We start from the raw sequence: 14431 nt of genomic DNA on the forward strand, positions 1-14431 counted from the left end.
GAGCTGCATGAAATCTGATAATTTTTAAAGGATAATCATATCCTTGAACATAATGCATTGGTGGGATAATTTTAAAGTCCCAAAAACTGGATTTCTATGCAGGCATAGAGAATCCAAAGTACCTGAAGGTACTAATCGCAGCAGAACAAGCCCTTATAGCTCTGGAGTATGCAGAGCACTTTTTGCCTTGTCACAAAGAGCCTCCAGAAGAACTCTTTCAGTTAGTGTGCAGTCTAATTCAGTCTGGTAGCCTACTAGATTGATATGTCCCTTCAACTGATTACTATAATGAACACATCACATTCTTCAGAGGGAAGACAGTTCGGCCTCAGCCTGGAGTCAGTCTTCCATCTCAATTTGAGAGCCTGAGCTGCAGGCCCTTGATGATGTTCTTGTAACAGGAGTGCCGCTTCCGGAGCCTCGCTGGGCGTGCGGCTCCAGCCTCCTGCAATGGGCCGATCGCCCGCCTACTCTCACCTGCCACGTCTTGATCTTGCTCATAATTGATGAATGGTTCAAATTAGCGGGAAGCTGCCCATTTTTGTGCGCCCCAATGACAGGGGGCGCCGTCTGCAGCTCCTTTTCCTCCCCTGCACCGCAGCCCAAGCCTCGCAGATGGTGCTGGTGTGATCCCTCTAGGGCCATGATATTAGGTCCCGGCCCTCTGCTTGCCTTCGGGGCTCATTGATGCCCCTTCTCACTCTCGGGGCCCCTCACTGCCCACTCACTCTGAGCTCCTCGCTGCTCCCTAACTCCAGGGCTCCTCGCTGCTCCCTAACTCCAGGGCTCCTCGCTCCCTAACTCCAGCGCTGGGCCAACATACCCCCAAACAAAGCTGTGCCCTCTTCGGCACCACTCGCTGTGCCCTCTGGGCACCAGGAACCCCCAGATTACTGGGGAGCTCCCATGAGGCCGCCTCACACCCCTACAGCCTCACCCAGTCCTCCGGTTGAACAAAACACAAACGCAAAGTCCCCAGGCTACAACATAAAAACTAGACCATTCTGGTCCGAAAAACTAGAAACCTCTCCTTACCAGAGAGAGAGAGAGAGAGAGAGAGAGAGAGAGAGAGAGAGAGAGAGAGAGCTCACCCACCCCTAAGCAAGGGACTAGGGTGTTCCAACCATCCGAGCTCTCCCCTTGCCCAGGCTGAGTTCCTCCTCCTTCAGCTACTGGAGAGGAACTGCCCTCCTGGCCTTCTGCCTGGGCTTAAGAAGGGCTAAGCTCCGCCCCTTCTAGGCTTCCCTGGTTGCTAGGGCAACCAGCACCTGCACAGTCCTGGTGACTGGCAGCTGTGCTTCCGCTTTCCCGCCGCTAGGGGTCTCTCCTGAGCCATTTCTACTCTCAGTCACAGGGCGACTGAGAGCCCTGCGACAGTTCTGTACTGTGTCTAGTAAAAATTTCCCTGTCCCCTAGGCTGACCAAAAAGTCTTATTATCTTTTGTTATAAAACTAGTTTTGAAACAATTTCTATACTTTAATTTCATATTTAGTCTGATTTTTCAGACATGTCAAGCATCTACAAGTGAAGAATGGAACACGAGGAGTTTGGGATGATGAACTCTTCTAAAGAGTCAGGCCACATCCTTTCTGCTGTATGACCCAATTATGTCAGCAGGACAACTTTTGTTAAGTTCAATTGGAACAGGACAAGGTGCTTAGCTTAGCTTAGCTTCCCTGCCCAGATAGAAAGGAATAATTGTTAATACTTATCCATCTCACAGTGTTGTTAAGGAGACTGACTGTGAACTTACTTGCAGCAGTGTAATTTCAAGGACTTCAATATGGCTAAATTAGAAAATCATGACTAAGAGCAGAATCAGGCCTATTCTTTGGGAAAGATTCTAAAGATAAGAATGCTATGGCATATAAGAACTAAACATAATTAAATGAACCATTACAAATTATGTCACAGGAAATTCTGCTAATTAATAAGCACTATTTCATAGATTCATAGATGCTAGGATCGAAAGGGACCGCAACAGATCATCAAGTCTGACCCCTTGCCTAGGCAGGAAAGAGTGCTGGGGTCAGATGGCCCCAGCCAGATGCCTATCCAGCCTTCTCTTAAAGACCCCCAAGATAGGGGAGAGCTTCCCTTGGAAGCCCATTCCAAATTTTGGCCACCCTTACCATAAAGAAGTTTTTCCTGATATCTAACCTAAATCTGCTCTCTGTCAGTTTGTGACCACTGTTCCTTGCTACCCCAAGAAGCGCCCTGGTGAACAGAGCATCTCCAATCCCTTGCTCCGATCCCTAATGAATTTGTAGGCAGCCACAACATCACCTCTCAGCCTTCTCCTGAGGAGGCTGAAGAGGTGCATGTCTCTCAGTCTCTCCTCACCTCTTACTTGTCCTGTAAGCCTCTGAGTGCTCTCCTCTGGACCCTCTCTAGTCTATCAACATTCTTCTTGAAGTATGGCACCCAAAACTGGACACAGTACTCCAACTGCGGTCTGACCTCCTTGGTTCTATTTGTCACGCATCTTCTGATGCATGATAAAGTGCAGTTAGCTTTACTGAGGATTTCATCACACTGACAACTCATGTTCATCTTGGAGTCCCCTATGGCTCCGAGATCCCTTTCCGCTTCTGTGCTGCTGAGAGGGTCACTTCCCAGCCAGTAGGTGTGCTGGATATTTTTGTGCCCCAGGTGCCACACTCTGCACTTGTCCTTGCTGCACTGCATCCTATTGTGTACTGCCCACTTTTCTAACCTGTCCAGGTTTGCCTGCAATTGTTCCCACAATTTAGTATTGTCCACAAACTTGGGCAGAGTACACTTCACATCCAAGTCACTGATGAAGATATTGAAGAGTACAGGTCCAAGAACTGAACCCGGCAGGACCCCACTACCCACATCCTTCCAAGTCAGTATCGACCCATCTACTACCACTCTCTGGGTGCAACCGCTAAACCAATCTGCCACCCACCAGACCATGTAAACATCTATATGACAGCCTCTTAATTTATTTATGAGAATGGGATGAGATACCATATTGAAGGCCTTGCTAAAATCCAAGAAAACAACATCCACCTCTGCTCCTGTGTCTAAGCATTTTATGACCCTGTTATAAAATGAAACCAGATTGGTCAGGCATGATCTACCTGCTACGAATCCATGCTGGTTGCCCCGCTGCATTATTTTTCCCGCTGGACTCCCACTGACTGGCCTATAGTTACTTGGATCCTCCTTCCTCCCCTTCTTGAAAATAGGAACCACATTGGCCCTTCTCCAGTCCTCCAGGACCTGACCCAAGTGCCGTGAACACTCAAACAGCCGTGCCAGTGGTTCTGCTATTGACACTGGCCAATTCCTTCAGTACTCTCGGATGACGCTCATCTGGACCTGCTGACTTGAACACATCCAGTCCATGCAAGTAACTCTGTACCAAGTCAGCATCGACATTCGTGGGCTGGTGTCCCTCTGATGCCCATCTAACAGCCCATTAGGAGACTTATCTTGACCCCTGTTCAAGAACACTGAGGCAAAAAACTCACTGAACAGCTCAGCCTTGTCCCCCCGTCTGTCACTAATTGCTTCTTCTTGTTTAAGAAGGCTGCCCCGCGCCTTCCTTTTATTCCATACATACCTAAAAAAAGACTTTTTGTTGTCTTTAATTTGTGTTGCTAGCCTCAGCTCTGTAGTTGCTTTGGCCTTCCTAACTGCCTCCCTGCAAGTGCGGGCCAAGCTGGTATATTCCTCCTTGGTAGCTTCCCCCTGCTTGCATTGCCTATATGCCTTCTTTTTTGCTTTTAGGCTCCCCTGGATTTCCCTGTTTAGCCAAGGAAGTTTTTTGGCTCCTTTCCCCCTTTTCCCTCGTACTGGGATCATCTCTCTCTGCGCCCAAAGGATTGCCTCCTTTAGGAACGACCACCCTTCCTAGACTCCCATCTCACCAATACTCCTATCCTGCAGTGCATCATTGACTACACTCCTGAGCACACTGAAGTTAGCCTTCCTAAAGTCAAGCACTTCCACCCTACTAGTTATCTTACCCACCCTATTCCAGATGGTGAATTTGATTGATTGGTGGTCACTGTCCCCAAGGTGACCATGAATCTGCAGCTCTCCTACCAGGTCCTCCCCCAAAGCCAATACCAAGTCCAGTAAGGTGTTCCCCTAGTGCGACCATATACCTCTTGCATTAGGTGAAAGTCCCGCACATAGGTTAAGCACCTATGCGAACAACTGGATTTGGCCAACTGCTACTCTCAGCAGATGTCTGGTTAGTTTAGGTCCCCTGTGACAACCATGTCCCTAGACTGTACAGCCTCCAAGAGCTGCCTCAAGAATTCCAAGTCTAGCTTTTCTTCTTGGTGTGGCGGTCTGCAACAGAGACCCACCAAGTCCCTTTCCCCTCGACCTCCATGTTACCTAACCCACAATGCCTCAACTTTCTTCTCCTCTGATTCCATTTTGATTAGGGTGGATGTATAACATTCCTTTACATAGAAAGCAACCCCACCCCCTTTCCTCCCTACTCTGTCCCTTCTGTACAACCTGAAGCCCTCAATGTGTACTGCTCAGTCATGGGTAGGGTCCCACGAGGTTTCCATTAGCCCCACTAAATTGAAGTTATTACCTGTGAAGGTACCTTGATTTTACAGCTCTATAAACTAGGTTCACCAGGGGATGCAGACCAAAGCCATTAGGTAAGTGGGGAAGCAGGACACCTGGAGGAAGAGCAAGCAGGAGGGGGCAACAGGATAGATGTTCTCATGCTTCCTGAGAAATCAGGACAATCAACTAGTTACTTTAGGTGTCTGTATATGAATGCAAGGAGCCTGGGAAACCAGCAGGAAGAACTGGAAGTCCTCGCATAGTCAAGAAAGTATGATGTGATTGGAATAAGAAAGACTTGGTGGGATAGCTTGCATGACTGGAGCCCTATCATGGATGGGTACAAACTGTTTAGGAAGGACAGGCACAAAAGAAGAAGAGGAGTTGCACTTTATGCAAAAGAGCCATGTGATTGCTCAGAGCTCCAGTACGAAGCTAGAAATAGGCCTGTTGAATGACTCTTGGGTTAAGGTTAGAGGAGACAGCAGCAAGGGTGATGTTGTAGTGGGTGTCTGCTATAGGACCAGGAGGAAGTGGTGGATAAGACTTTCTTCAAAAAGCTAGTGGAAATTTCCCAATCACAAGACCTAGTTTTCATGGGGGATTTCAGTCACCCTGACATCCGCTGGGAGGACAATACTGCAGTACACAGGAAATCAAGAAAGTTTTTGGAGAGTGATGGGGCAACTTCCTGGTGCAAGTGCTGGAGCAGCCCACTAGGAGCCATGCTCTTCTTGACCAGCTCCACACAAACAGGGAAGAATTGGTGGGGAATGTAGCAGTGGATGGCAACTTTGGCAGCAGTGACCACGAGATGATAAGAGTTCAGGATTGTGAGGAAAGGAAGGATGGGGAGCAGCAGAGTAAGGACCCTGGACTTCAGAAAAGCAGACTTGGATTTGTTCAGGGAACTCATGGGCAGGACCCCTGGGAAGCCAGTCTGATGGAAAGAGGAGTCCAGGAGAGGTAGCTGTACTTTAAAAAAGTCTTAGTGAGAGTATAGAAAGAAACCATCCTGATTAGGGGTGCATCAATAGAGATTTTTCGGGATGATACCGATAGCTGATATTTAAGGAGGCATATCAGCCAATACTGATCCGATTTCCAATACAGCCTCCAGCTGGTAAGTCCGGTGTGGTAGAAGGAGACAGGGGAGGAAAGGGGCGTGGGGGGGAGGGGTGCAGATCAGTGCTCCCTACAGTGAGAGAGGGGACAGGGGCAGGCACTGCCCAGAAAGGGCTGGGGGGGCATAGCCACGGCTTGGGGGAGATTGGTGGGGGTGGTGGCTCCCACTGCTGCTTGCACCCCAGGAGGGCATAGTGGGATGTGTGGCCCCCTGGATCTGCACAGGACAAGGTGGGCTGCAGCCAGGGATCTTCTCAGTGGGGGCTGTGTTTGGAGCAGGTGCCGGCGGTGCTGGGAAGATGCTGCTTCCACCCCAGACTTTGGTACCACTATACTCCCAGTGCCACCACCGCCAGCCACCCAGAGCAGCTCCAGTTCAATGCCCCATCTCTACCCATGCTCCAAGAAGAGATGGGACTATACCAGGTGGCTGGAGGCAGCACTGCTGGAAGCCCCAGCTGCAGCCCACCCTGCCCAGCCCTACGCAGATCCAGAGGCACACACACTCCCCACACACCCTATCAGTAGCAAGAGGAGAATCAGGGAAACTGTGGGTCCTTTACTGAATGGAAGCGGTAACCTTGTGACAGAGTATGCAGAAAAGGCTGAAGTGCTCAATGCCTTTTTTGCCTCAGTCTTCACTGGCAAGGTCAACTCCCAGACTACTGCAGCACAGGCAGCACAGTTTGGGGAGGAGATGAGCAGCCAACAGTGGCAAAAGAACAGGTTAGGGGCTATTTAGAAAAAACCTGGACATATGTATATCCATGGGACTGGACAGGAGGTACATAAGGGTGCTGAGGGAGTTGGCAGATAAGACTGCAGAGCCACCGGTCATCATCTGAAAATTCATGGCCAAGAAAAGGGCAAACATAGTGCCCATATTTAAGAAAGGGAAAAAGGAGAATCCTGCGAATTACAGACCAGTCAGCTTCACCTCAGTCTCTGGAAAAATCATGGAGCAGGTCCCCTAGGAATCCATTTCTAAGCACTTGGAGGAGAACAACGTGATTAGGAAAAATCACCTGGTAGAGGGTGAAAAGCACCTTGCTCAAATTCATCAATGACACTAAGATGTGGGGAGAGGTGGACACAATAGAAGGGAGGGAACAGGATACAACCAGATCTGGACAGGTTACAGGAGTGGGCGGATGAGAATAGGATGGGATTCAATACTGACAAGTGCAGGGTACTGCACCTAGGGAGAAAGAACCAGCAGCATACCTGCAGGCTGGGGAACTCCCTTCTCTGTGTCAGCACAGAGGCAGAAAGAAATCTTGGAGTCATTATTAATTCCAAGATGAACATGTGCCGCCAATGTGAGGACACAGTCAGTAAGGCTAACTACACCTTGTCATGCATCCACAGATGCATCACAATCAGGTCGAAGGAAGTGATCCTCCCCCCTCTGTGCAACATTGGTCAGGCTGCAGTTGGAGTACTGCATCCAGTTCTGGGCACCGCACTTCAGGAGGGATGTGGACAGCATTGAGAGGGTCCAGAGGAGGGCCACTCACATGATCAGGGGGCAGCAGGGCACTATGAGGAGAGGCTTCGGGACGTGAACCTGTTCAGCCTCCACAAGAGATGGCTGAGCGGGTATCTGGTGGTCATCTACGAACTTGCTAAGGGGGACCTGCAGGGAACAGGAGAGTGCCTGTTCCCCCAGGCACTACCAAGAGTAACTAGGAATAACAGCCACAAGTTCACTGAGAGTAGGTTCAGGCTAGACATCAGGAGGCACTACTTCATAGTCCGGGTGGCTAGGATCTGGAACCAACTTCCAGGGGAAGTGGTGCTCGCTCCGACCCTGGGGGTCTTCAAAAGGAAGCTAGATAATCACCTAGCCAGGGTCATTTGACCCCAGCATTCTTTCCTGCCCATGGCAGGGGGTCAGACTCGATGATCTGCTCAAGTCCCTTCCAACCCTACCAACTATGAAACCATGGATTTCCCAAGAGCAACTCATGCCTGACCAATCTGACTGCCTTCTATTCAGTAGGGATCCCTACTGAATACTCAGGGGCAGCTAACAGGCAATCCCCATGAAAAAAAAGAACTCCTAAATACCTACTTCACATCAGTATTCCTTAAATCAAATGGGACTGTTCTCCTTACCAGAGGCCCAGGGTATATGGGGAAGACAGCAAACTACATGAAATCAGTCCTGAACAGGCGAGGGATCTCCTACAACACTTGGACATTTTCAAGTCTGCCAGGCCAAATGACCTGCATCTGAGAGTCCTGAAAAAACTGGCTGAGCTTATAGCAGCACTGCTGGCAAAGTTGTTTGAAGAGTTGTGGAACTTGGAAGTGGTCCCTGATGACTGGAAGAGGACCAATGTGGTGCCCATCTTCAAGAAAGTAAAGGATTCTGTCAGTGCCAGAAGCCAAGGGTTCAATCTTGGCCAGACCCCCCTTTTCAAAATGCTTGATCTACTGTTGTCAGGTGTTCCAACACAGTGGAAAGATAACTACCACATAGGACAAATGTGGCCACACAAGGAGCTTTGTCACTATATCAAAACTAAAAGACAAACATAGTCAATGGAAAGGGCAAGTTACTAAGGAAGTATACCAACAAGCAAGAATTCACAGAGACAAAAATCAGGGAAAAAAGGGGAAAAAAATGAGATTTAGCTGGCAAACAATGTTAAAAACAACAAAAAAATTCTGTCAGAAAAAAGAAACAGACGAAGGAAACTGGGGTTGAGTGTAAGCTATTAACAGAAGACACAAAGGAGGCAGAGCTGCTCAAAGTCTACTTTGCCTCAATCTTCACAAACAAAAATAAATTGCAAACAGAAAGCCAACAAAATTAATATAGACAAAGATTAATATAGACAAAGGAGAGGTCTACATATCATGGTACATAAATAGTGTGTCAGAGAGATTTACAGAAGAATTGACTGAAGTTGGCAGGGCCTGATGAAATGGACTTGGTGCTGACCAAAAAGGAAGACATGGTAGGGGACCTGAAGATTGGAGGTGCTCTGGGCAACAGTGACCATTACCTGATTAGGTTCACCATCCACCAGAAGGCTGGGAACTCAGCCAATAGAACAGAAGTGCTAGCCTGCAGAAGGACAGACTTTGGTAAGCTCAGGAGCCTAGTTAGAAAGGCCCTCCACAACCATCAGTTGGATGACTTGGGAGTTCAGGTCAGTGGAGCTTCCTTAAGGGGGCAATTTTCACTGCCCAAAAAGAGGCCATCCCCACACAGTCAAAAAGTGGGAAAGGGGCCAAAAGACCTGCTTGGCTTAACAAGGACATCAGGGAACTTTTGAAAAAGAAAAAAGAAGCATATAAGCAATGGGAAAACAGTTCAGCATCCAGAGAGGAATATAATCACATGGCAAGGGTCTGTAGGTATGAGATGCAGAAAGCTAAGGCAGGCATGAAGATCAAGCTGGCAATCAAAATAAAGGACAACAAAAAGTCCTTCTATAGGTACATAGGGAGCAAGAAAAAAAAAAAAAAAATCAAGCTGCACTGTGGGACCCCTACTGAATTCGGCAGGGGGCAGGGGCAGCCTACAGCTGATACCCATGAAAAGACAGAGCTCCTAAATACTTATTTCACATTGTGCTCCCAAAATCAGATGGGAGCTGTTCACCTGCCCAGAGGCCCAGGGATTATGGGAAAGACAACAGTCCACATAAAATCAGTCCCAAACAGGTGCAGGTACTCTTAGATCATCTGGATGTATTCAAGTCTGCTGGGCCAGATGACCTGCATCCAAGAGTCATGAAAGAACTGGCTGAGCTCATAGCAGAGCCTCCGGCAAAGCTATTCAAAGAGTCAAGGAATTCAGGAGTGGTCCAGAATGACTGGAAGAGGGCTAACATGGTACCCATCTTTAAGAAAGGGAAGAGGGATGACCCTGAAAACTACAGACTGGTCCTGGGAAAAATGTTTGAAAAAATTGTCAAGAAGGCCATCAATCACAAGCTTGTAAGTAGCGGGGTACAGGCAGTCCTTAACTTACAATGTTTTGAGTTACAATGTTTTGCACTTACAAGGTTTATAAATTGACACCCTGCCTGTTTCAACTTTATGATGTCAGTTTCAACTTTACAATGCTTGATCTGATGTGACGCCATGCCAGAGAACAAGTTCCCTGCTTCACTCACCTCCCTAGAGAATATCTGTCCGAACTGCCTTGGACACTTTCTTTAAGAAAGCAGACAAGACTCCTGAAAAGACTGCAGCCAAAAACCCTTCAAAAAGTCCAATCAAGAGCCTTTCAAAAAGTCCAGCAGCGTCACCTCAAATAAATCCTTTCAAATCAATATGATTGCTATTTACAATATAAACACATTAGTGTAGCTATATTACTCATCTATAATTGATCGAGTACAAAATTCTGGGGTATTTTTGGTGAAAATAGGGTATCGGGCCTTGGTTCAGAAACAAATCCCCCATTTATAACATTGTTTCTTATGAGAAAATTGGTTCCAAGTTGCAACGTTTCAACTTAAGACGTGGTTGTCAAGAACTAATTGTGTCGTAAGTCTAAGGACTGCCTGTACTAAGAAGCAACCAGCACAGATTTGTCGAGGGCAGGTCATGCCTAACAAACCTTTTATGACCAGGTAACTAATCAGCTGGACAAGGGGTGTAAGGTTGACATCATTTACCTAGACTTCAACAAGGCCTTTGATATGGTTTCCTATGAGATCTTATCAATTAAGCTGGAGGGTACTGGCCTAGACCTAGACCAGCCTACAACGAGGTGGGTTGGCAATGGCTCAGGGGCGATCCCACAAAGTTGTAATCAATGAGATGGCCTCTTCCTGGAAGGCCGTCTCCAGTAGTATCCCCCACAGATCAGCACTTGGGCCCACGCTCTTCAACATCTTTATCAGTGACTTGGATGAGCAAAGTGGAAAAAGCAATGATTAAGTTTGCGGATGACACCAAGCTGTGGGGAAATACAGGCACATCTGAGGATAGGGCAAGGATCCAAGTTGACCTTGACAGACTGGTCCTATGGGCTGAACACAATCAGATGAGGTTCAAAAGGGACAAGTGCCGAGTCCTTCACCTAGGTAGGAAGAACCTTCACCATATCTATATGATGGGTGGTGGTCCACTGGCTGGCACTGTATTTGAAAGAGACCTGGGGGTGACAATCAATCAGAAGATGAATATGAGCCAACAGTACGATGAAGTCACCAGCAGGGCAAATAGGATTCTGGCATGTATCAGCCAACATGTTGTGAACAGATGCAGAGAGGTGCTCCTGCCCCTCTATTCGGCATTGATAAGGCCACAGCTGGAGTACTGTGTCCAGTTCTGGACACCTCACTTCAGGAAGGATGTAGATAAACTTGAAAGGGTGCAGAGAAGGGCCACCTAGATGATCAAGGACCTGGAGGATAGACCTATGAGGAGAGACTCCAGGAACTGGCTTTGTTCAGTCTGAACAAGAGAAGACTTGATAGTCGCTTACAAGTATGCATGGGCAACTGGTGCCTCCTGGCTCTGGAGGAGCACCAGCAGCTGATCGCCAACCGGGGGGGGAGGGGGGGGCGTCCCCCAGTAGGGAATTGCCGATGCGGGGTGGGTTCCCCCAGCAGTGATGCACCGATGGGGGGTGGGCAGTACCCCAGGAGCCAATCACCAACCCCAGAAGCTCCAGCAGCAAACCGGAACTGCCATCAGTGCTTCTCAGGGGGGCACCAGCCAGTGCTTCCCATTCCCCAGCCAGCAAGGGCCAATTTCAGTGAGGGTATTCCCCCCCACCCCCCGTCGCCAATGCAAGTCCTCTGATTCTATGATTCTAAATTCTTCAGCAGCCTAGGATGAATCCTTGGAGCAACTTGCAACAATATGTGACCAAAACAGCAGGACAATGGAACAAACTAGCCAGAGAATTTATAGAATTTCTGTCATTGGAGGTCTGCATGAAGCTGCTGAGACTATGGACACATTACATTTACAGCTTATACATTAAAGCATTTATATGCTTGTAGCACTATAAACAAACATATACCTACAGCCTGAATAAACATTTGTCTGAGATGGTTTAGGAATAGTAAATCATGCATCTATACAGAGACCCTATGACTCTATGACTAAGGCATGGCCATAACCAATCAGAATACATTATTTTTAATGCCATCATATAATTGAAAATATTAGGATCATAACTTGACTAAGTTCTCTTTTTTAAAAGAAAAAATTAATTCCAAAGCATGTTTAAACTAGGCAAGAAAATGTTATCATAAACTTATGTGAAACTTATGTGAAATTCTACAATACAGTAATGTTTAACTCCACTGCTTAAATAATCTCATACTTACCCAGTGCTGAGATCAAGTAAATCAATGGATTTAGTCTTCAGTTCTCCACCTTGTACATATTCCAAAATAATGCCTTGAAAGAAACATAATAAACAATTCCATATTAGATGTTTATTATGGTGGCTAGCTTCTCAGGACACATATTGTAGCTCTAACCCTTACAGAGGTATGAGTCATTCCTAAATGACATCACTGTAACCAAGATGAAAATTAGGATAACTACCAAGTAGGCCCTCAGTGTTTAAATAACAACATAAAAACATTGGATATTATCATTCTAAATGCTGTATTCCCAGTTCAAATAAAGGAAAGAAAACAATATCAGAACAATCATGGGTAGAGCCTCCAAGGAAGATGCAGAATTAATATACAGCACTTTTTGTATGCTGTCAAGCCACTACCCTGTTTCTCTGCCTCAGAATGGAACTATCTAAGGATTCTCTCAACCCCTGTTCAAGTAACTTAGAGCTGATTAAATATTAGCAGATAATGTATGGTGCGCTCAAAAATTGCCACCATTTGTCAAATTAACTATTACAAATAATTTATTTCTTCTGCATATCATGTTTTTGCCATATTTGACCAGTTCTAAACTCAAATGCTGTGCTGCTCTGAAGTATGTAGTACTAAGTGTTTTGTAGTACCTTTTTAAAATATATCAAAAATGTGTTGTTTACTTCTCAATTTGCAAAGGTCTACATGAAGAACCATATATATTTGAAAACACACTTCCCAAGACTGAGAATGATATAGCACCACTGAGCTTAAGAATTAAGGTGTTTTGCCACATTCCTCATTGGCACCCATCGGCATTGGGAGACCATAGAGATTGCACCCTTGGTGGGTTATCGGGTACAGCTTCTTGAGTGCCTGAATCCGATGTGCGACAAGCAGACCCTGTGGCAAGTTGCACATACAAATCCAGTCGAGCTTCCACTGACATGCCAAGTACTGTTTTGTTTTGCCTGCCTCCGATGCCTCTTCTCTAGTGCATCATTGACCCTTTCCATCTCAAAGCAACATAGACCCTGCTTCACGACTTTCCAAACACAGCAGTCCAAAGTCTGTTCCCAATCACAGTAGTCTGTTTCCTGCCCACAAACTACTACTGCTCCAGCTCCCTGGTACACCTACCTTAAGCTTTTAATTAGTATCTAATCACTCACAGCTGAGTTCCTAATCCAAGGCTGGCCAGACCGCCCTGCTACAGGTACCTTTTTATTCAAGAGATATGTGTCCTGATTCATAGCTACTCACCTTAGGGACAAAAACCAAGTTCACACTAGTTTTCCTTTATTATTACTTATGATTATTCTTTCAAGCCACAGAGTCAATGCAGCTACGGGATTGTGATCTGGATTCTGTCTTGGTTGACTACAGTCCTGATCCTGCAATTAAACTCTAGATATGTGAAACCTTCCACCTTTGTGGCATCTCACTGATATTAGGCAGGACACTTAGTTTCAACTGTAGAATCAAATACTACCCTCACTTTTACCTGTTCCATCCCACAAAACACAATACAGTGAGGCTGGAGTGAAACTGGTATTCCTGGTGATTATGACCATGGGCACATCATCACAGATAATACAAGACATGTTTCTCTTCAGTTAAACAGAAACTAGATGCTTTGTTTTAAAAAGCACAACAAACGAGCCACAAAATAGCCATAAGAACTTGTTTCATTAGTCCTGCTGTTATGACAGTTAAATGCACATATCTTGTCCAGTTTCTTCAGACAAAACCTAGCCTTCTTGAGCACCTTGGCAGTGGCTCCAATACTTCACTAGTCATTTCAACATTTAAGGGAATCTCACCACAGCTGAGCAGTGTGCAGGGCTGGGGAACAGAAAAGGAGGCAGGGCTGGCTCCCAGGGAGCAGCACTGCAGGATAAAGGAGTTTCCATAGTTTGGCTCCAGACCAGTACAAGGTAAAGGCTAAGGATACCTGTGGTGTAGAGAAAAACTAGCAGGAGGTGACAATGAACCATGAAGTAAATGGAGCCTCTCACAGTGCCACCTGACTAGAAATGCCACCGCCTTTCCCAGACCAGGTTCTCTGGGTAGATAGGATATCTTTTATTAAACCAACTCAAAGAGTTGGAGAAACTCTTCTTTGCACACTTTAAAAGCATGCAAAGAATTTTTTTTCCAACTATTTGAGTGGGTCTAATAAAAAAAGATTACCTCCCCGTGTCCTCAACACGGCTACAACCAACACCCCATCGCTGTCCCACAGGCTGCTGGCCTGGGTGGAGCGGGACTCCGAGGGGGCGCAGGGGCCGCGGGGCTGCCCCCGGGGAGGGCCCGCACACAGGCCGTGGAGCTCCAGGACCCAGGGCTGGGGGGGGAAAGGAGGGAAGGGGAGGGGAAGGGGGTCTTTTAAAATGCAAACGAAACCCTTTGCTCCGGCCAGTGCAGCGGAGCAGACACC

General features: G+C 46.9%; 1 protein-coding gene across 1 annotated transcript in view; it reads right to left on the bottom strand.

Moving 5' to 3' along the window:
* The window catches only part of DAW1 (dynein assembly factor with WD repeats 1), a 65642-nt gene that overhangs the window by 31190 nt on the left and 20021 nt on the right, over positions 1–14431 (bottom strand). Inside the window, exon 3 of the mRNA XM_019532558.1 lies at positions 11998–12124. Coding sequence (XP_019388103.1) covers positions 11998–12124 — 127 coding nt within the window. The remainder of the gene's footprint in view (positions 1–11997; positions 12125–14431) is intronic.

Source organism: Crocodylus porosus, unplaced genomic scaffold, assembly GCF_001723895.1.
Source record: "Crocodylus porosus isolate Cpor-Errol unplaced genomic scaffold, CroPor_comp1, whole genome shotgun sequence".
Lineage (NCBI taxonomy): Eukaryota > Metazoa > Chordata > Crocodylia > Crocodylidae > Crocodylus > Crocodylus porosus.